The sequence below is a fragment of the Desmodus rotundus genome, chromosome 4 (genome assembly GCF_022682495.2).
Source record: "Desmodus rotundus isolate HL8 chromosome 4, HLdesRot8A.1, whole genome shotgun sequence".
NCBI lineage: Eukaryota > Metazoa > Chordata > Mammalia > Chiroptera > Phyllostomidae > Desmodus > Desmodus rotundus.
Window position 1 is genome coordinate 26,364,573 of NC_071390.1, and position 20,902 is coordinate 26,385,474.

General features: G+C 44.2%; 1 protein-coding gene across 50 annotated transcripts in view; it reads left to right on the forward strand.

Moving 5' to 3' along the window:
• The window catches only part of SORBS1 (sorbin and SH3 domain containing 1), a 221,408-nt gene extending 200,885 nt beyond the window's left edge, over positions 1-20,523 (forward strand). For 21 of the 50 annotated variants that reach the window (XM_071221188.1, XM_071221197.1, XM_071221199.1 and 18 more), the window contains 3 exons: positions 11,241-11,299; positions 14,424-14,536; positions 17,261-20,523. In XM_071221188.1, the coding sequence (XP_071077289.1) occupies positions 11,241-11,299; positions 14,424-14,536; positions 17,261-17,328 (240 nt within the window). In that variant the 3' untranslated portion in view covers positions 17,329-20,523. Of the gene's footprint in view, positions 1-10,474; positions 10,535-11,108; positions 11,300-14,423; positions 14,537-17,260 lie in introns of all 50 variants that reach the window. The other 29 variants (XM_045197526.2, XM_071221175.1, XM_071221178.1 and 26 more) reach the window with 2 other exon arrangements.
• The last annotated feature ends 379 nt before the right edge of the window (positions 20,524-20,902 follow it).

Sequence of the window (20,902 nt, forward strand, 5' to 3'; positions counted from 1 at the left end):
AGGAGAGTCACAAGCAGCTCACTCTGAAAGTTCAGGGTGGGGAGAAATCATAAGCAACAGGAGGAGGAAGGGGCCATCTGGAAAGACTTCATAAGAAAAGTGTGTTTGACTTGGGGTTTAAAGAACAAGGAGTTTTGCCCTGGCTGGTGTGGCTCTGTGGATTGAGTGCTGGCCTGTGAACTGAAAGGTCGCAGGTTCAATTTCCAGTTAGATACCAGACATCATCCCACACCTGCCTAGGTTGCAGGCCATGTGCCCAGCTGGGGGCACGAGAGAGTCAGCCAGTGGATGTCTCTCTCGCACATCGATGTTTCTCTCCCTCACTGTCTCCTTCCCTTCCCCTCTCTCTCAAAAAAATAATAAAATCTTAAAAAAAAAGAAGAAGAAAAGAACAGGGAGTTTTATGATGGATGAACAGCAAGAAGGTAGCATTCACAGTGAACAAATAGCCCGGTGACAGTCCAGAGGTGGGGATGTGAAAGGGGGCACAGGGAATGGTGAGCTCCTGGTTGTGGTGACACCTATAGGGTGTCTGCAGGTGGGCAGAAAGGGGTGGTGTGGAGGAGAGGCTGGAGCAGAGCCTGGAGGGGCTCACTGGTGCCACGAGGGATATTCAGCAGCACCTCCTAACAGTGTGTTTAGTCAGCTCCCTCACTGTCACGTGACCTTGTGACTGTCGTCAGCCTTACCTTTTTGGTGCTAAGTCCCGCTTTGCTGCTTTCCTTCTCCTTAGTCACCTGTCCTGTGCTCCTCACCACTTTGTGAAAGGGTTTGACTTTCTACTCCTTTGTAGCCTCTCCGGCTGATATCACACAGGGCCCGTCACTCATGTTTTTAGGTGTATACTCTCTGAACAGCAGGCGGGGTGAGCCAGGGGGCGGGCGTCTAGGGGAAACCTCCGTCGAGTGGGAAGAGCTCTGCTGACGGGATGCCTCGTTCTAGCTCAGCTCTGCAGCTGCTGCTGTGTGTCTCTGGGTGAGTCACTTCCCTTCTCTTGCAGCTTCCCAGTCTGTAAACAAAACATTCAGACAAGAAAACTAAAGTTCTTTTTACCTTTGATATTCTTGATTAGCTAAAAATCCTGTGTGAATTTCGGTGGAAAGGAAAAAAAAGAACAACTACCAAGTATGGCATTTATTAAAGACCCACAGACCTTCTCAATTGAAAAGGGAAAGTTTTCCCTTTTATTGTTTGAGGGACAGCTTAGTTAATTGGACAAAAACATACGTACAAAATGCTCAAGAGTTAAGAATCATCAGTGAAGTTCTTTGATTTGGGTTTAGGGGACATAGTTTTGGCCAAGGAAGTTTAGATCCATCAATCAAGAACATAAAGGGGAAAATCATGGTGGAAATCTTCATTGACATCACCAGATATTTACCGAGCTCTTCCCTAAGATAGAAGCCCTGTTTTCAGGCTGCCATCTAGCCTTGGATTTTGAGTCCCTACAGTTGGTAAGAGAGCCTCGTAGAACTTCTGGATTAAAAAGAATCTTTGAAAATCATCTACTTCGGTGACTTGTACCTTCTTCTGGATCACGGAACCTTTGAGAGTCTGAGGGCACCAGGGACTCAAGGCCAGCTTACATAATTTGCATCAAGTTTCAAGAGGGTCACACTTGAGTCCACCAGAGAGCTCCGTGGACCACCAGGTTAAGAGCCCCCAGTCTATATGACTTTTATGATGAGATGAGAAAGCTGAGGCCTGAAGAAAGCAACAACACTTCTATGATGTCAGTTTGGTTCCTAAAGGGAAGGAAGCCAGTCAAACAATAAAATTTGAGAGCGTAAAGTTTAAAATAAAAGTATTCAGGAAAGCGATGTGTCCTCGAAGCATCTGTCTGAGAAATGTAGAGCAAACTATTCTGCAACCTTAGGAAGGAAAGCTACCTAACTGATGACAGAAAGGCATGCTTTGGTGACCCGGAGGGAACGTCCCTTACCACATGGAAACTAGGTTAGTTCCAGAAAGAGAAGAACAAAGATGTAGGCCTGCTTTGAGCTTGGAAGTCAGAACTGGGATGGAAAGCGTGTGATGCACCTTGCAAGAACCAAAGGGAAATTCAAAGTGTTGAGACACTCACCCTGGCCGGTGTTGCTCAGTGGGTTGGAGCATCGTCCCGCACACCAGTCAGGGCACAGGCCTAGGTTAAAGGTTCAGTCCCCTGTCAGGGCACACGCAAGAGGCAAATGATCAATGATTCTCTCATGTCAACGTTTCTCTCTCTCTCCCTTCCTCTCTCTCTAAAATCAATAAATTTGTATTACAATGTTGAGGTACCCAACTGAGAATGGGAAACATTTTCCTTTGGCTCACTCAAGAGGGAAATCTCTTAAGTAAATATCAAGGGTACTTAACAATTTACAGGATGGGGAGAGACATTGGCTGCAGTTCTTACAAAAATAATCAGCATCTCAGCACCTAAGGTAGGGAACTAAGACCCAGAGTTGAAGGGTCCACTCCTAAAAAGTGTTAGGAGAAATGGTAGATAATAGACCACCCGCCCCCCAACACCAGAGATCAGGGTGCAGTGGAATATGCAGGACTTGGAGTCAGAGAGACGGGTTCAAATCCTGGCTCTTCAGATTCCCAACGGAAGACATAGTGGGTCTTAGTTTTATAAGATGAGTTACATGTTGACTCCCTTATTGAATTATTGTGAGGATTAAAGGAGACATCGTGAAGACAAAAGCACCTAGCACTGAGCATGCAGTTAGAACTCAGTGAATGCCTGTTGTGTGATACTAATGTAATAGGAGAAGAGATAGAAGTAGTTTACTCCACCCTCCTTACCCCATTCCACCTGAGAGGAAGACTGGAGAAGAAAGTAGGTAATGGGAGAATCCTTCTACTTTGGGTTAGACAATTCCAGAATTTAGCAAATTCAGATTTTACACTCTGCCAATTTGTACTCCTCCTCATTCTCTCCCACCTTGAGCACAAAGCCATCATCTGGGAAAGCTTTTGATTTCTTCATACTTGAGAACACATTTGCCATTACTCCTCTGCTTGTTTTAGGTAAGGAACCGAAGTCCACATTCCAGACTATGATGAGGTGACTGCGGAGCATTTGAGTGTTGTAATCAGATTTAAACTGCAACAAAGCTAATGTGTATTCTGTGGAGTAATCTGCATGGAGATTAAGTCTGGGTAGTAAGCAGCTGAACTAATTGTTTGTCATTGTTTTAATATTTAAGATGGGATATTTTTCTCAATAAACTCAAGAGAACTCAATGGAATCGGAGACTGAAGGATCATGTGGATGTTTTCTAGAGCCAAAACCCAGTAGCCTGAATCATTCTTGTCTTCCTACTCCTCTGGCCAAGTTTGCCTATGGTGTTCCAGGGGCTGCAAATTTGTCGCCATTTGAGGCAACCCCTCACCTCCCACACTGCCAGACCTCCCCCTCTACATCGGGAGGCTACTGTCAAAAGCCCTCCACCTAGTCTTCAGCGAGCAATGAGCGGGGTGCTGTCTCCCTTCAGCCAGGTCAACCCTGCCCAGTGCTAGTTCTCAATTCATAGGGTGCTCACACTCCAATCATGGAACAGTAGAGCCAAAAAGACATCTGTGTAAATCTTGTCCAATACTCTTATTTTACCAAGAACTTGAAGTGCAAAGAAGTTAAGCATTTTGCTCAAAAGAGAAATTAGTATCAGAGCCTGGCCTGGAAGCCAGATTTTCTCACTCCTAGTCCTGTGTCCACCCCACCCTCACCCAGGAGGCCAGTGTAGGTCACCCAAAGTGGTCTGGGGTATGAGGAGATGGGAAGATGGGGGGCCTGAGTAGAAGAATGCCATTTCTGAGGGACTTGGGCATTAGGAGAGCAGATATTTCCAGGAGGGTTCGGACTAGGTTGAGGTTGAGTTCCTCTATCCCATCCACATCTCCAGGACTTCCTGCTGTTCTTTAGCCTGTGGTCAGTTATTTTGGGCTTCAAGGCTTTGGCACACACCAGAAGCTGGAAGAGGTTGCTTGGTAACCACAGTAGCACCAGGTGTTTTGTGGATTCCCGAGGGATTAACAGCCCCTGGGAGGCTGGGGTCAGATTTCTGAGGGACTCTGTGAACTGAGGATAGAAGGGCAACAGGACAGCAGAGCAAGGACACCTGCAGGTTTGCTCACTCGTGAGGAATGAAACAAGCACTCCAGGCCAAGAAAGGCCACTTGCATGGATGTCTGCAAATATGGAAGAAAAGCAGTTTCTGGGTCAGCCACTATCACCTGTTTACTGCTGGTGGGAGAGGGGAGGGGAATGCTCTGTGTGTGTGTGTGTGTGTGTGTGTGTAGCCAATTGCTGTTTTTCTAAATATTTGAAAAACTGTATTGCATCCCCAAGAGTCCAAAGTGTACTTAGCATGAGATAATAACCCCCTTATTCTTAACACTGGATGAGGTCCTGGTGGGAATTTGTATCTACTTTTAGGCTAGATAAGGGCAAACACTGAGGACCAGGGATCAGCAATGCTGTTGAGTAGGATCATAATATGAACTACATCATGTAATTTAAAATTTTCTGATCGTATAATGGAACAGGTGAAATTAATTTTAATATATTTCATTTAGCCCAATATATCAAAGTAGTATCATTTTAACATGTAATCAATATAAGAATTGATAAGTGTTTTAAGTCTTTATTTTGTACTACATTTTTAAATCCAGTATGAACTTTCACACAGCACATTTCATCCTAGCCACATCTAAAGTGTTCAGTAGATACACGTGGCTACTGGCAACCGTATTGGACGGTATAGGTTCGGAGGAAGAGATATATAAAGCTGTACACAATAAGTGGGGCCAGGGAAAGATAATAAAACTTAGGCCTAGAGGGGGAAAAAATGTGAGGATAAGCAACGTTCCGAGCAAAGGGTGAATCCCTGTGGTGGATGTTAATGGTTTCCATCTCCATTAAGGGCTCACCCCATGCTATACACCCCCCCCAAAAAAAACTTGTTTATATTTCAGTTATATGAGATGTTTGATTTAAGTCTAAGGAAGGCATTTCCAAGAGGGAGAACTGAATCTTAGCTAACAGGATAAGTGTTTATCTTGCCTTCTCTCACACTAAGAGGATAAATGTTTATCTTGCCTTCTTCCCTCATTAAGTCAGGAACCAAGCAAGTTGTCTCTAGCTCTCAGGGATAAGGTTGTCCAGATGTGAAGGTTATGATGATGATTACCCTCTGGTTTGGATGGGACCTGAGACCCAGGAAAGAGCAGCCATTCTTTCCACTACTGGGGACGAGTTAATGACTGGACGACATCTGTTAATGCACACTGTGCCTTCTACATTATGAAAAAATAATCAAGAATAGAAGTCTCACTGCCTGTCCTCAGAAGAGGCAGAAGCTGGCTGTTGCTCGTTTGGTGATACCAGCTATCTCGTCATGACTTGTGGGGGAGCTTTGCCCGCAGAGGCCCCCATCCTCCGCAGATGAAAATAAACCTACCAAGACACGATCTGCTTGGGGAGGAAAGGTGGCTGATCTTTCAAAGGAGAAGGGCCAAGAGCCTGTTCCTCAATGGGCTTTTATTGGGTTCAATTTGCACAGGAATACAGGTGAAGCTCACTAATCATTGTCAGGCAGTAAGGATCAAACAATAGATAACATACAAAGAACTCTGAGGGCTTATTCTGAGTCAGGGTCAGTTAGCTAAAGGGCTATAAAACTTTGGGGAACAAACTCATTTCATGCTTGGACCCTTATCAGAAAACTGAGGACATTTTTAGCAAAGCAGGTTTCATAGGGGTTTATGCATTCTTTCTTAGGCCAGATTGCCCCAGAGAATCCTCCCTTTCCAGCACAGGACTGCACCACCCTCTGTTATTGTTTCAGGCTTAAGTCAGGCAGGGTAAGTAAGGCAGCCAAGAGATTAGGAGACTTCTTGCAGAGAGAATGAGGACTCAGGCTCTGTCAAAGTCGAGGGGTGAGGGCCCATCACCCCCTTTTTCTATAGCCCCCCAAGTCCTTCCCTGTGGGCCTCTTTGTGACCATGCCTGTCTTAGGTCATTCCTCCCTTGAGGAATCTTACGCATCATTGGCTAACTGGTCAGGCTCAGGGCCAAGCAGGTTAAAGTAAAGGGGGCAGAGCCGGCAGCCCTGCCAGGGAGATAAGCTTTGTCTCCTTAGTGGCTTATGGTCCCAAGGTCTCTGACTCAGCCTTAGCCATGGGGGGTTACAGCTTCTGAAACCAGGCAGGGCGGTTCCCAACAATGGCTGGAGAGGGAGGTGGTATATGGTGATCAGACACTCAAGAGGCTCTGCACTCAGTGGCTTTGCCACCTCGTGCTAGTTTTCAGACTTCCCTCAGCTTTAAAATTCTGTTCTCTGCCCTCCACAAGTCAATGGGTTAGTACAAGAGTCAGATGAGGAAATGGACCTAAGTATGCTTTGAACGCTGCTTAAAAAAAAAAAAGTGCTTGATAAAAGAAAGGAATAGTAAAATGTCAGTCCTCCTTTCTGTATCTGATTCACCAAATCTCTTACATGCCAAATAGTTGCTAGTTGATCAATTCCAGTCACCACTGTGGGATTAAGCTAATTGAAAGATGCTGGGGGGCTTCTGTAAACTGTGGAGATTATGTTAAGCGATTGTCCACATTCTCTCTGTGTTCTGCATTTGACCTGAGGTCATTAGGCCACCAGCTGGAGTTTGGAAATATTTTTATTTGTATGAGAACTTGTATTTCATGAGGTGTGACTCCTATCAGTCTTGCCACAAGGAATCTCAGTGTCAGATAATTGAGGTCTTCTGCAGTCTTGCTCCCCCAGAGTTGTTCTGTGGGCCAGCAGCATGGACTTCACCACACAGAAATGTGCAGTCTCAGGACACACCCCAGATGTATCCTACAGGATCCCTCATTCGAACAGGATCCCTGGGAACACCAGCACACATTAGAGTTTGAGAAGCACTATGCTGCAATTTCCCAACTAGTAGTCATCAGCACAGCCTCAGCTAGAACAGCTGCTGGGACCCCTTCTATGGTTGGACAGCTCTTAATTTTCAGAAAGGTTCCCTCTGAAATTGGGGAAGTCTGCTCTCCTCCTTCAGCTCCCTCAGGTGAGTAAGGAGGAGGATCCTTCGGGGCTGCAGGAACCATTCTGATCTTCCCGGTCCCTCTCTTCTGAGCTTCTTCTATCTTCCACAGGCAAATTCCCTTTTTCTGTAGACCATTTTCCCACTTCCCTGGTCTTTGACCAAACAACTCTAACTGCAGTATGGTACAGTAGTTTAAAGATCCTTTTGGCAGTCAGCATTCTTCTGAGTCAAGATTATACATAAGCCAAGCAGTATTAGGATAAAACACCATTTTCTCAGGTTCATAAACATAGGTTGACCAATCAGCCAGAATTTGCCCCACAGAGCTGTTTCCCAGATTGGAAGCCCGCTTCCCACACCATAGTACCAGAGAGAGCACTGTAATATCACACAAACCAGCAGGCACCTTAATTCCTGACAACCATTCTAAGTTGTAACCCGGGACTGCAGTTCTTCCAGACAGAGTTCTATAATGTCACACAAACCAGAAGGCACCTCAATTTCTGAGGACTGTTCTGAGTCACAACCAGATTTGACCGAAAATGAAGGTGATGGAGAGTGCTGAGAATCAGAGGAGAGTCCGCACATGAAATCACTTTGGCAGCTGCTAGGGAGTCTCTAAGTCTGCACCCCAAGGCCCCCCCAGTCCAGGCAGCCAACATGACTCCCCACCCGAATACCCAGACTTGCCAGAGAATCCTGAAAGTGTCCCACAAGAGTCACCAGAAAATGAAACCAGAAAAGTCAGTGTTCGTGCTGCCTGTCACTATCAGAACCACTAAGCAGAGACAAGGACTGAGTCTTTATGGGCATTTCATTCAGATGCTGGTGATCTGAGAAGACGGCAGGTTACCTTCCCTCAAAAACCATCTGGCCGGTGGGAAATGGAGACAACTGTACTTAAACAACAATAAAAAAAAAGAAAGAAAAACCCATGTTAACATCTCATCTCAAGCCAACCCCTTTCATAGGGCTAAGGAAAGGGCAGGTAAGGGGTTTAGAAAAAGTTTAATCAGATAAGAGCTGCAGTCCGTAGCAATTTTGCTAGTATTTCTTTATCTGCTGATTGACAATTCAATGGCCCAGATACCATCTCCATCATTTGCAGACCCCTGGGGCGCCAAGGTTGAATTGTTTGTCCTGGAGTTTAATAGGTCATTCCAGTTCCTGGAATAACTACTTTCCACGTGCGTTAATCACTTAAGCCTATCAACTATGACTGAAGCTAAAATCATTAACTCTTGGGTTTCCCTATCACATTCTGTCAAGTAAAAATCTGCCTGGATGCAGCATTATTTACAATTGCCAAGACATGGAAGCAGCCCAAGTGTCCATCAGTAGATGAGTGGATAAAACAACTATGGGACATGTACACAATGGAATACTATTCAACCATAAAAAAGAAGAAAACTTTACCCTTTGTGAAGGGTAAAAGCATGGATGGACCTGGAAAACATGCTAAGTGAAGTAAGCCAGTCAGAGAACAAATAACACATGATTTCACTTATATATGGAATCTAATGAACAAACTGAACTAACAGTCAAAATAGAGACAAGACTCATAGATAGCATTACTGGGGAGGTGATGAGGGGGTGGAAGGACTGAGCAAAAAGGAAAAAGTACTCATGGAATGGACAACAGTGCGGTGATTGCAGTAGGGAGGAGTATAAGGGGGTTAAATGATAATGGAAAAGATATAATTAAATTTTTTTTTTAATCTGCCTGGACCTATCACCCACTCAGGGTGCCCAGAATAAGTTTCATTCTAGGTGCTTGGAAATGTTGTTACTTTCCTTTGTTACACAGAAGCCTGATCCAGAGGATGGACAGGTGGTGAATGGCGCTGTGGAAGGTCAGCTCCTGGTCACCTGCCAAAGGCCTGCAGGTCCTAAGACATTGAAAAAGGAGCTTGAAATGGCTTCCTCTGGTTCCTTCTCTTTCTTCACTCCTGTCAGACTCCAAGAGGCTGGTTTAAGTGACAGAAGTTTGGAAGGGGTTTGGAGAACTTGAAGAGGTTTCCCCAAAGGACCAGAGTGTAAAAGTGGTATCTGGGGTGGACACAGGACCTGCAGGGCATGCATGCTGAAGGGCGAGGTCATTTACAGTGGCGAAGACCAGGCAGGGATGGTGTGGTGATGTGGAAAGACAGCCTAGCAGCCTTGCCTCTCCCAGCTGTGTGACACCAGGGAATGCACGAAACTCTTCTGAGCTTCAGCTTCCTGGGTTCTGAAAGAAGACAGGATTGATAGACCCTGTCCTGCCTGTCTCCAGCGTTTTTGTGGAATTCAGTGAAGATAACGTCCATAAGCACACTTGATAATGTGGGAAACGGTCCAAGGAGGAAGAAGTTTCGAGGAGACAGTAGAGGAATCCAGGAAACAAGTGTACCCATAACTTACTGTGTGATGTCAGGGGAGGCCCTCACCCCCTCTGGGCATCTTTGTGAAAGAAGTGAGTTACACACAAAAGACCTCTGAGTGCCCTTCTAGAAGGGCGTGGAGTCACTGAGGCTCATTGCTATGATCGTGGGCTGCTTGGAGGATTTCTCCAGGGACGGCTCTTCCAATGTTTATTTAGGGAGACTTCCTAGAGCTTGGAATTGAATCCATTTTGAGGGAAATGATTTCAAACACTCTTCCAATGAAGGCCTGGCCTCTGCTGTGGGAGGTCCCGTTAAAAGATGGGTGCTGGGCCGTGATCGCACCTGTGCTTCCCTGTCAGCATGTGGTACCTGAGCTGGTGGGTGATGGGTGATGGTTTCATTTCTGCAACTGAGTCAGGACACTCGTTTCTGGAAGCAAGCTCTGCTCCATGAGCTATCTGAACTCCTCTCGTACCTAGCTGGTGTGTGTGTCGTGTGCAGACTTTCCCAGGGGACAGTCTTGTTCGATACTTTACATATTACCGAGGAGCTTTTCAGAAGCACTACTCTCCTTTTCAGTTGTTATGAGTACCGAAATGTGGCATACCTGATAGTTTTATGAGCCCGCTTAGCCAGAGGAGGCTCCTAGTCAACCAGATAACTGAAACTGGCTCTTGGTCCAGCAGCCCATCCATAGATGCTTCCCAGCTGAGAGTGAAGGGACCAATGCCTATGGCTGCAGAGGGACACAACTGTTCCTTACCATGGCTGTCCCTTCCGAGTCTCTTTCTTGCCAGTCCGGGGACCCTGTGCTCATTCGCACCTCACTGCAGCCATGTTTCCAACTTCCCATTTCATTGCCTGGATGCTTGCTTCTAACTCTGTACATTGCATTTTCTCCTGTGCACCCACCGTGTTGTCGTGGAAACTCGGTGGCCACAGGCCGCGAGTATCCAGTGTCATCGAGTGTGATGGTGTGGTACATGTATTTGCTCATGCTTTTATTTTGATTTCTTTCCAATGTGACATCTGCTAAAATGTCTCCCTTATAATTTGCTTGGTGATCACAGCCTTCTCATCATTCATTGAGAGCAGGACCTGATCTCACAGAATCTGAAAAGAGCTATGTGGTAAGATGCCTGTTGAATAAGACTGTAGCTTTTCTAAAGAGAATCCTTACTGACTTCTAGAGTCTTGACTGAAGTAATGCTTGGTTAACTCACCGAGCCATTATTTACAAGAATTGTGTGGCTATTGCAGTAGAGAGAGATGGTAGGCCACCCCTTTCCCTCTCAAATAAAGCAGAGGAATTTAGAGATGATAATTCTACTCTGCCTACATGTGGGATTAAATGAATGTTCTTAGTGCATGATCGGGGATACATACTTGCATTTCTATCCTGAAATTATTCTGTTTGTAACAGTTACTCACTAATTACAACCTTTTATGCTACTACCTTTTTTTTTTAATATTCATACTAAATTCCAAATTCTGTATCTTACCTGTTTCTCCATGCTTACGCCTGGATCCCTCCTGCACTCCACTACTGGAATATCTATTTTTTTAACCTGGATCTTCAACTCTGTTGTTTCCCTGGACTTATGTGCTTCGTCTGGAATGTTCCATCTCTTCCTCTCTTTCTTTTTTTGTCCCCATGTTGACTGTTTTATGGGGGTTTCTGGATGTCTCGGGGCCACCTCACAGGAAGCGGTTTGCAATGAGATCATAAACATTGCCGAAAAATCTGTTCATTACTGCAGCACTGTCTCTCATCCCCTTGACTTTCATCACAAGGTATCCCCTTCTGACAATAAATCATCTTTAATCATTTCTCAGCAACCTCAAGCCCAGCAGCGAAGAGTCACTCCAGACAGGAGTCAAGCCTCACAAGATTTGTAAGTACGCTTGGCAAACTTCAATTCTCATGTGTTAGTAGGCAGTTGGGCTTAGAAAGTGGGTCATTGACTAACTGGGGGGAATGAATCAATCACTCCCAGCTTCTCTGAGAATACCATGTTTTCCATCAGCCAGTGTGAGAACAGGTGGCAGGTAAATGAAGGAGGTCATGGACTACTAGGAGAAAGAGACAGGTAAAGAGCGAACTGCTACCCAAGGGCAAATGGGAGCTGTGCTGACTGGTTTCACTCCTAGTGTGGGAAGGTAGAGGAAGGAATGGTTAGTTCCGACTAGAGCTGAGCGAATAGGGTTTATCCATTCATTAGGAAAAAAACATTGCCCTGGCTGGTGTGGCTCAGTTGGTTGGAGCATCTTCTTGTAACCAGAAGGTTGCTGGTTTGATTCCCGGTCAGGGTGCATGCCCAGGTTGCAGGCCTGATCTGCAGTTGGGGTGCATGCAGGAGGCAGCTATTCGTGTTTCTCTCTAGCATTGATGTTTCTTTATCTCTCCCATCCCCCTCTCTCTCGAATGAGAATAAAATAAACCATTAGCAATACAAAAATTAAAAATATTGGCTATCTCCTATGTTTTAAGTACAAAGGTGTTAACTCCATTCATAGAGGAAGGAAGTTTGGAATAAGCATTGAAAGACAAATTAGATTTGAGAGCTAGAATAGTGATCTTTCTAGATGAGGAAACCGCATGTGCAAAGGTGGAGTGTTAGAACAACTTCAAAAATGCCCATGTGGCCACAGGATATAGTTCTTGGAGAAAACAGAGACGACACTCAAGAAGTAGGTTGGGACCAGATTGTAGAATCCATCATGCTACTGAAATAAGTGTGGAATGTATTCTGCAGGCACTCAGGAGCCACTAGAGGGTTTTGAAGTGAGGAGCGTGTTGATTGTGTTTTGTTTTGGCAAGGTATCTCTGGTAATGGAGTAGAAGGTGGATTTCAGAGATGAGGGACAAAGACATTGGTTGGGAGATATTATAATCCAGCCAAGAAGTGATGAGGGCCTTAGCAAGGACAGAGTGGGTACTTTATGACCATGGACACAAGATTACCCAAGGAGATTCAAAGTAAAGTTTGAAGGGAAACGAGGGTAGATCCTTGGAGAACCAGTTTTTAAGGCAACAGAGGTAGCAGCACAGGAGACTGAGAAGGAGCAGCAGAGACTCGGGAGAGAGTCTAGGAGCAATCACTTGCGCATAACAGAGAGTCTAGGAGCAATCACTTGCGCATAACAGAGCAAGCGTTTTCAGTCAGCGGTGCCTCCTGCTTTAGAGAGGCCAAGGAGGGTAGGAAGTGAGAAATGTCCTCCACGTGTGCTGTTTGGCAACTAGAAAAATCACTGGTGACCTCGGAGACGGCAGTGTTAGAGAGGATTGATGAGTCAGTTTGGTGGTGAGTGAAAGCACTATAGATTGAGGGAGTAGCAGACACAGAGGAGGTATTTTTAGGGTGCAGAGACTTCAGTACATTTGTATCAGAGGAGAAGGGGTTGACAGAGTCCAAAGATGTGAGAGAAGCCTGAAGTTAAGGAAATAGCCTATGGAAGGGAGTTCAGCATGGCCAGAAGGGACCTTTCCTCACACATGGGAACAGAGGCAGGAGGGAAGAGGTATAGAGACTTAAACCTGAAGTGGGGGGAGGAAAGTTAAAGTGATGCCCACAGCAAGCTTCCTCTCAGGAAATGGGGGAGAGTGAAGGACCCTCTGCAGCAGATGTGGCAGCGGAGGTGGGCAGACTCAGTGGAACAGGGTCCTGAGCAGCATGCAGCCCATTCAAAATTAGAGCTGACTGGGCGACCCAAGCAGCCGGGTGACAGGACTTTTCTCCAGCCAGGCTCCTAGTCTGGGAGTGAGAACAGAGGGGCAGAAGTCAGGAGTTACTTTCCAGAGCTGAGCCTAGCAAAGCAGCCAAATGCAAGTGAGGGGGATAAGGCATTCCAAGAAGTCCAGGTGGGGTCGGGAGACAGCAGGCAGACACAGAAACATCAAAATGTGTTCATTTACCAACTGGAAATCTGTCTGCCTCTCTTAATTCCTCTTTAGAGACCTTCCTCTGGCAGACAGATCCATCTACCAAAATATCAGCACTTTTGGACAAATGCATAAAATTAAATTGTCCCTTCGGTTTTTAACAGAGGAGAATGAACCCCTTGTTTCTGGGAACTGGCTCCACTTACTTGTATCTAGTCTGTCTTGCCCACACTGGAAATAACTGGCATCTGCTGAAATGGCAGAGGTTTGGCTCATTTGCAAAGTTTTGCCTGCTACTGTTGTGTTTCAAAATAGTGAGTAAACAGAGTTGTGAACTGGTGCATAGTGGGTGCTTCTGAAGTATTTGTGAAAGGAGTAGGTGGAAACAAAGCTTTTCCTGTTGCCAAAGCAGATATCAGATTTCACCACGCATAGTCCATCTCTCTGCAGCGGCTGCTGTTAGAACAAGCAGAACAGCACACACCAAGTCGCCTTAGGCCAACTACCAAGTAAATAAAAATCTTAACTCCCAAATCCATGGGATAGAAAAAAGCTTTCAAGAGTTTCAGGAAAATGACATTCATACTTAATAGCAATGAATGAAATGTATGTTGGTGTATTAAGAAATTCAAGGTAGTTTTGCTAAACAGTGAGGCAATTGGAATATGTTTATATGTTTCCATATAAATATGTCAATTTTATAATGTATGACAATTGTCTTGGGCTCTCCAGTAAAAATGACCAGAATATAATATCTTTCTCTGGACCTAAGTAACCTGTGATTATTCTTGATAATCTACGCAAATTATCCTATGTTAAGAAAAAGCCTTGGTTAACTTTAAAGGGGGCGGGCATCTAGACAAAGTCCTTGGTTATGGTAACCAAATGAAAATAAGTAAAAGGACTGATCGTGACTTGCTTGTCAGCAGTTTTCCATCCCTGTCCTTCTTAATTTATTATCACATGTTGAATGGATCTCCCCCAATGCTAAGTCATTAGAGAGATAGCCAATACAGTATTTTTATCTCTGCTAATGAGTAAGAAACACTACCTAAATGTTGATTTAACTGACATGGCTTTTAAACTTCCTTATTTAACCCTACTGGCCCCTTAATATTCATATTTCTCATTTATAGATTTAGCTACCAAGCATTATATAGCTATATACCACAGAACGATGATGAGCTGGAACTCCGAGATGGAGATATTGTTGATGTCATGGAAAAATGTGATGACGGATGGTTTGTTGGTGAGTGATCTCATCATGCTTTTCTTACCAGCTGTGTTTCAAAGGAATGACTAGGAGTGATGAACTGTGCAGAAAGCAATATTCTCTGCGTGGAAAGAAGAGCTTCCCAGTTCCCATACCACCGTTAGGAAGCCTGGGCCACCCAGTTTATGTCTGCTCTCGTGACTACGTGGGTGGCAGTAATGTTGGACCTAAAGACCAAATGTGCCAATGTCAAGTGCGTGGAAGGGCAGTTGTCAAATTCATTAATTATGTCTGTATTTCTAATGGGCATGTATCTGTTCTACATTTGGAAATTTTATTTTTTTTAAATCTCACTTATGAAACAACACAGGAAAACTTGACCGAGCCTCGGTCTGTACCATGAAACTCAAGCATATGTTAGACATTCTGAAGATCTGATTTACTCTAGCCTTCTAATCACTTTAATCAAAGCAACCTCCTTAATTAAAACAAAGGATTCGCCTTTTAACAACAGGGGAGGGAAAGACCAACATTATTGAGATTCTGTTATGAAGCACACGCTTGCTTGATAAACTTTCTTTTTGACATTCATTCAACAAACAGCCTGTAAGCCAAGAATTATCCTCATTTCACAGATTCAAAAACTGAGTCCCGAAGAGATTAACTAACTAGCCCAAGGTCACCCATGTAGCAAATAGTGGGACCAGTATTGGAACCAAGGCTCGTCTCTCCCCAAGCCTCTGTTCTTTCTGCTCAGATATGAATATGATGTTGGGAGCCGCTGACTCACCTTTTGTCTCAATTTTCCCCTTTACAAATGCCTTTACCTTTATCTTCTTTTCAAAGACTGGCTCTTTTCTGATCTCACTGGAAGAGCTTTGCTAAAGGCAAAGTAATGTCAGGGCTGAGGTAATGAGAACATGAGTGGGAAGCCAGAAAGATCTGCTGTGGCCTCACCAGCCTCCTAGAAAGCTGCCCCATCCTCCCAAGGCCCCCAGAACCCCGCAGCCCTGCTACCTTAAGTGGTTGTGTGCAGAAGGAAACCAGCCTGAGGGGTCAGCAATAGCATACTGCAGGGATTTTTCAACTGGCGTGCCGCGAGAAGTTCTAACTCATGCGATATCTGACTATTTAAAAGTGGGGCAGTGACCTCTCTTCCCTTACTTACACTGTCGAATAAAAAAGTGACAACAGCCAACACAATAGTGGTCCAGTGTGAGTAAATCAAAATTATACCTATTTTTTTGTCAGACTGGCAAAAAAATATATGTTTTGGTGTGCCACAGACTTTTAGTCATCGTTTATGTGTGCCATGAGATGAAAAAGGTTGAAAATCGCTGATCGAGTGCAATGCAGTCCAGTAGGAACATAATACAAACCATGTAAGAAATTTAAAGTTTCCTGGAAGCCATGTTGGAAAACGTAAAATGAAACCAGTGAAATTAATTTTCATATGTTTTATTAAACACAATGCCTTCAAAATAGTATCATTTGAACATGTAATCAGTATTTAAAAGTTGAGGTATTTTACATTCTTTTTTTGGTACTAAGTCTTAGAAATGCAGTAAGTATTTACAGCTCCAGCATAGCTCAGCTCAGAATGGCCAGTTTTCAAGGGCTGTGGCCGTGTAGATGCGTGTGGCAAGGGTGCTGGAGTACAGGTCTAGTATGTATTAGCTATTAACCTCTTCCACAAGCATTCACATTTTTTGCAAGAACTTGGGCTGGGTGAGGGGCACCACTCTCTAATGGGGCATCCCCAGCAGCTTGGTAAAGGAAATATTTCAGATTCCTCAATTCCTCAAACACTTCAAAAAGTAACCTAATAGTCAGACTAAGAGTAAAGTAACCCAGCAGAGCTCCTTCTTCTCGTCCATAAGGAACGGTGCTAAGCAGCTATCTGAGCGCATCTCTGGGCCTTCCTATCTCAGCTCCCCGAGCCCTCCTTGACCATCCCCACCCCCAAGGGGTTCAAATAGTTGGTTTAGATGTCTTCTTTCACTTCAGGCAACAGCTCCAACCCACTGGTAGTGGCTGCTTGAGATGTGTTCAACAGGTTTCTGAAGTTCTCTCCAAGCCAGGTGGGAAAAGGAAGCAGTGATCAAATTGTGATATCTGTTCATGAGGGTAACGATAACGCAACATTACACAGGCACGCGCACACACAGCGCCAGCTCTCCAGAGAGACTCCCAAGGGCAGGAACTGGATTAGGAATCCAGCAGTTCTGGATCTGAGCAGCCCTGGAAGGGCTTTGTTCCCAAATAGCTTAATGTTCCTGGCTCAACGGAAACCCTAATAAAGTTGGTAGCAAAGACAGGGAGTCAATTTAGGACTTAGGCAGGCTTATGAGAGGAATTTCCTTTTGATGTGTGGTCATATCCAGTGGACTTTTAGAAATCCTAGAGTTTAGAAGATAAATGTGCTCATTCTTCTGAAATGGAGAAGTATTAGAAGAGCAGTGGGCTGGGAGTCAGAAGACCAGGGATCAAAGTCTGCGTACGATGCTTACTGAGCTGTGGGACATCAGCAATGTCGCTTAAGCACTCTGAAAAAAGCTCGTTTAAAAAAAAAAGGAGTATTAAAAATGCTTGCCTTGCATACCACCCAGTATTATTTTGCAACCTAAATCAGATAAGGGAAAGTACTTTGGAAAGCCATGCACTACATTATAAGCTGCAGGAGTGTTATCAGGGGCTGTCTTTGAACTCACGTGGGCTAGTCTTCTCATTGTGCGTATGTGTGTGTGTGTTTTTTTATAGGTACTTCAAGAAGGACAAGACAGTTTGGTACTTTTCCGGGCAACTACGTAAAGCCTTTGTATCTATAAGAAGACTGAAAACCACAGAGATGATCTTTATTGGAGGATGAAGCATAATTCATGAACCGGTCTCTTTATTTAAAAGTTGAGTCCGTAGGAAAAGTAATGCAGTGGATAAAGTAAGAAGCAAAAGAGAGGGACAGAGAAGTGTGTTGTGTTTAAAACTGGAGCCTGTCTAAGCTTACTGTGTATCAGACAGGCCTGAACCATGTGCTGAGCAGAAAGGAATGAGGCAAATCTGTATTTACTTAGCTGCTCTGGGAGCCACTCCAGCCCTCCCCTCCTCTCCCCATCTTAGGTAATCTGACCTGTAGCCCAGTCCAGGAGCAGTTAGGCCAGAAATGCCTCCGGCTGCTGCACCTTTGACCAGCTCCATCTCTAAGGGGGTCTCGGTGCTTAGCCTGATCGGCCCTCAGAGTGCCAGGCAGCTTCCCAGCCATTCTCCAAAGGCTCCACACACAGACCCCAGCCCCACTCCTCGCCACTCAGAGCTCCCTGGTCCCCCAACACCTCTGGAAATCTGTCTGGGCTGCCGAGGCTCCCAAACTCCCAAAGACCGAGGCCCCCAGTGGACCCGCTGAGGTTTGTGGAGCAATGGAGGCAAAACTTAGGCACCATGCGCGTCCAGCCTGCATGTGACATTGCCACCGACACCCCTGGTGGTCAGACAGAGAAGCACACAAGGTTTGCCTGTGGGGGCCGGTGGCCAGGCAGATAGTTAAATGTCTATGTCTGAGTGACTTCAGTCAAGAAGCCCTGTCAGCTTTTGAGGTCACAGGCAGTGTGCTCCTTTCCCATAGCGCTGGCATTCACAGTCACTTTCAGGGCAGCCGTTTCATTTATCAATGCCGTTGCTAGCCGTTCTTTTCTGGATTGTTTGGCCAGGCAGTTTGTTCTCAGAGAACCAAGGATGGCAGTGTTCAGTGACGCATTTCACACACACTGATGCATGCTGGATGCCGGGGCCGCCGATGAGCAAGGCATGCTCCAAGCCGAGAAGAGACTCACCATGTCTCCATTTTTACTCCCGTTCAAAGGCCACTCAAAATGTAGTCACCCAGGGTTATGAATCCTGCTGCACCCTGGAGAGGCTTCTCTTCAGAGAAACACCTGGCGTGTTCAGTCACAACTCTACCCAATTCAGGGATGTTTATCGGCCTCTGTGTTAGACCCCTTGGAGAATGAAAGATAGAAATGGCCCATTCCCTGCCTGTTGGAAACTCAGAGGTGACTGGGGAGACAGATACACAAAAAAATAACCAAGAGAGATAGTGATAGGTGCTGAGAAGGATGTGAGAGAGGAAGAGGTGAATTTTCCCTGGAGGGATCCTGGAAAGCATTGTTACATTTCTGTCTCCATTAGCTCACTGTTGAATAACTAGGATGCTGGAAGGACCTTTGCCCGAGGGTACTTTATAGCTGAAAATACTTGGAACTGTTTCCATATTCTTCACACTCTCCCCACAAACACATCCATGGTCACAAATAGGAATAGCAATTCCAAGTGCTAGGGTGTGTACAGGAATCCTGGCTCTCGGCATATAGCTCAGAATTGCAGTTGGACTGTGGTCCCAAAGTCTTGGGTCTCTATAAGTAGGCAAAGTTTGTCTTCAGTGCCCCTGCCTCAGCTTCTGTCTCCACTACTCATCTTAGGATCCCATCAGCTGCCCACCCCATCAGATAGCCACAGTACCCTCATTTCTCTCCCTATCCTCTTTATAAATCTTGCTCGCTGACTTCTTCACACTAAAGTGTAAATGACTGATTCGAGGAATGTGTTACCTATTCCCAGTAACTAGAGCTGAGCCTAATCCCAAAGGAAAAGATTGTGGAACTAATAGTGGAGGTGAGGTGGGGGTGCAGGTTAGGCGGAGGAGCTTCCCGGATAGAAATTCCTTAAATAAGACTCATTGCTTTGGAAGGTCCACTCCACCTTCCCAGGTCACTGTGTTTTTGACTCAGAGGGAATATAGTACAAGTGAGTGTGCACGTGCATTTGCACGGCAGCATTTCACCCATTTTGAAATGTAATTCTTGTATTGGCTGATGTGTTTCCTGGTCTTTCTTAGATGCAAACCGTTAATATCATGATTTTATCTAATAGTTTTTTGAGGGGTGCTTCCTGATTAAGTAGGTAATTTTGAACACCTCTTTAAATACAGCTAGAAAATAAAACCAATTTGTAAAGCCACATTTGCATATGATGCCAGCCTCACGCATTTGTATATCTTCAGAAACTCAGATATGCCTCACTAATTTGCCCGTCTTTAATAAAATCATGTGTTAAAATTTGCATCAAACTTCAGCTTCCTATATGTGACAAAACAAGGAACAGAGGTTTCCAATGGTCTCTTTTGTCTTCAGACATTTAGTAATATAAAATACCTATTTTTATGCTGAGATGTTTATACAGGTTTATTAATAGCAAGTGCAACTAACTGGCGGCATGCCTTGCAAACAGTTTTGATATATTAGCCATGCTTCTGGGCAAAGGCAAGCCCCAAACTACTTCTCTTTTGCAGTCTCTCTGGGATCAGTAAAAGAAGAAAATCATATGCTTAAGTGGGACTGTAAATATGTATATTTAACTTTGTATAGCCCATGTACCTACTTTGTATAGAAAAATAATTTTAAAAATTTGAACCGAAGGGGGGTAAAATAAGGAAGTCATGAAGTTTTTTGCATTTTTATTTAAATGAAGGAATTACAAATAACTCACCGGCAGATTTTTAGCGCAAATATAGCCATTGTAAAGTGTTAAAATTTTAAGTAAATAATCATTATTTCCAGAAGAGAAGGTAACTGGAATCTCAGTTACAGTTCCTTTTTTTCTTTTTCTTTTCCTTTTTTTTTTTATTTGGTTTTTTTTGTTTGTTTTGGGGGTTCTTGGTTTGTTTGTGGGGGGGGTTTGTTTTTTGTGGGGTTTTTGGCAGTTCTATTTATCTGAAGTAGTATTAAGTCCTATTGCTAGAATAGGTTACTACAAAAAAGATTATATTCTGAAAGAAAAATACCTGACATGATATATAACCAATTAATTTAAAGTTTTGCCATTTAAATTACACACCAGGAGCATGTACCATGCAGACACAGGTTTTTCTGTTCATTTACTTTTCTTTATTGCAGTGGATTGATTTGATAAATAGAGGTGTTGAATTACTACATTTGCTGTACATATTATTTAATAAACTTTATTCAGAATCACGTGGCATCTGTTTGTTCTTACTGTTCATTGTTTCCTTCCTTTGCCAAGCTTCCCAAAGGAGAGTTTAATTAGTCAGTGCTTCAATTTCTCATACTCTCCTTTTTCATTCTTAATCACTTGCCATGTGGCTTCCACCTTACTCCTTGAAGACTCCACTTATTACATTATCTTTTTTCAATAAGCTAACTCCATGACCCTCTTTGAATTGTTGTTCACCATTTCACCATTCTTTCTATATGTATTTATTTGTTGTGATTAGAAAAGTAATGCGTATGTCTTTAAAGGCAAAAGTACAACATTATAAAATATGTATAATGGGTACACACCACATTATACATATACATAAAAAAATATATGTAATTTGCTCCACACCACAAG